General features: G+C 67.3%; 1 protein-coding gene across 1 annotated transcript in view; it reads left to right on the forward strand.

The window, feature by feature from the left end:
- Positions 1 to 238: 238 nt before the first annotated feature.
- BHLHA9 (basic helix-loop-helix family member a9) overlaps positions 239 to 636 on the forward strand; it is a 614-nt gene continuing 216 nt past the window's right edge. The window contains 2 exon segments of the mRNA XM_029927274.1: positions 239 to 634; position 636. The exon segment at position 636 is cut by the window's right edge and continues 216 nt beyond it. Of these exon segments, the coding sequence (XP_029783134.1) occupies positions 285 to 634; position 636 (351 nt within the window). The 5' untranslated portion in view covers positions 239 to 284.

Genomic DNA, 636 nt, shown 5'->3' on the forward strand with positions numbered 1-636 from the left:
CGTGGCCGAACTGCCCGGTCTGGTCCCCTTGTACAAGAATCTGCATGCTTCCTCCCTTCCTTGCTTCCTTCCTCTCGGTTCCTCCCTCGCCAACCTACCTGGAGGCAGGTAATAAAGCAGGAGGAGGGAGATGAATGGATGGGGAGGGTGGAGAGCCACGTGGTGCCATAAAGCCCAGCTAGAGAAGGCTGTCCGGGAGTGTCCGGCCTGCAGGAGTCACCGCTCAGAAGGTGGACTGTCAACCCCGTGAGCCTGAGCCGGGGCAGCAAGACCTGGGGGAGGCCATGCACCGAGGCGTGCCGGGCCCAGGCTTCAGAGGCCTGAAGGGGGCCGAGGGCTCCGCAGAGGACTTGGGGGCCTCTTGCCTGGAGGCCGGGAGGGATTTTGGGGTGCTGAGGGAGAACGGCGAGGCCGAGGAGGCGGCGAGCGGCAGGAAACGCGCCCGGCCGGTGCGCTCCAAGGCGCGGCGCATGGCGGCCAACGTGCGGGAGCGCAAGCGCATCCTGGACTACAACGAGGCCTTCAACGCGCTGCGCAGGGCGCTGCAGCACGACCTGGGCGGCAAGAGGCTCTCCAAGATCGCCACCCTGCGCAGGGCCATCCACCGCATCGCGGCGCTCTCCCTGGTCCTGCGCG

This window comes from Suricata suricatta, chromosome 17 (genome assembly GCF_006229205.1).
Source record: "Suricata suricatta isolate VVHF042 chromosome 17, meerkat_22Aug2017_6uvM2_HiC, whole genome shotgun sequence".
Classification (NCBI taxonomy): Eukaryota; Metazoa; Chordata; class Mammalia; order Carnivora; family Herpestidae; genus Suricata; species Suricata suricatta.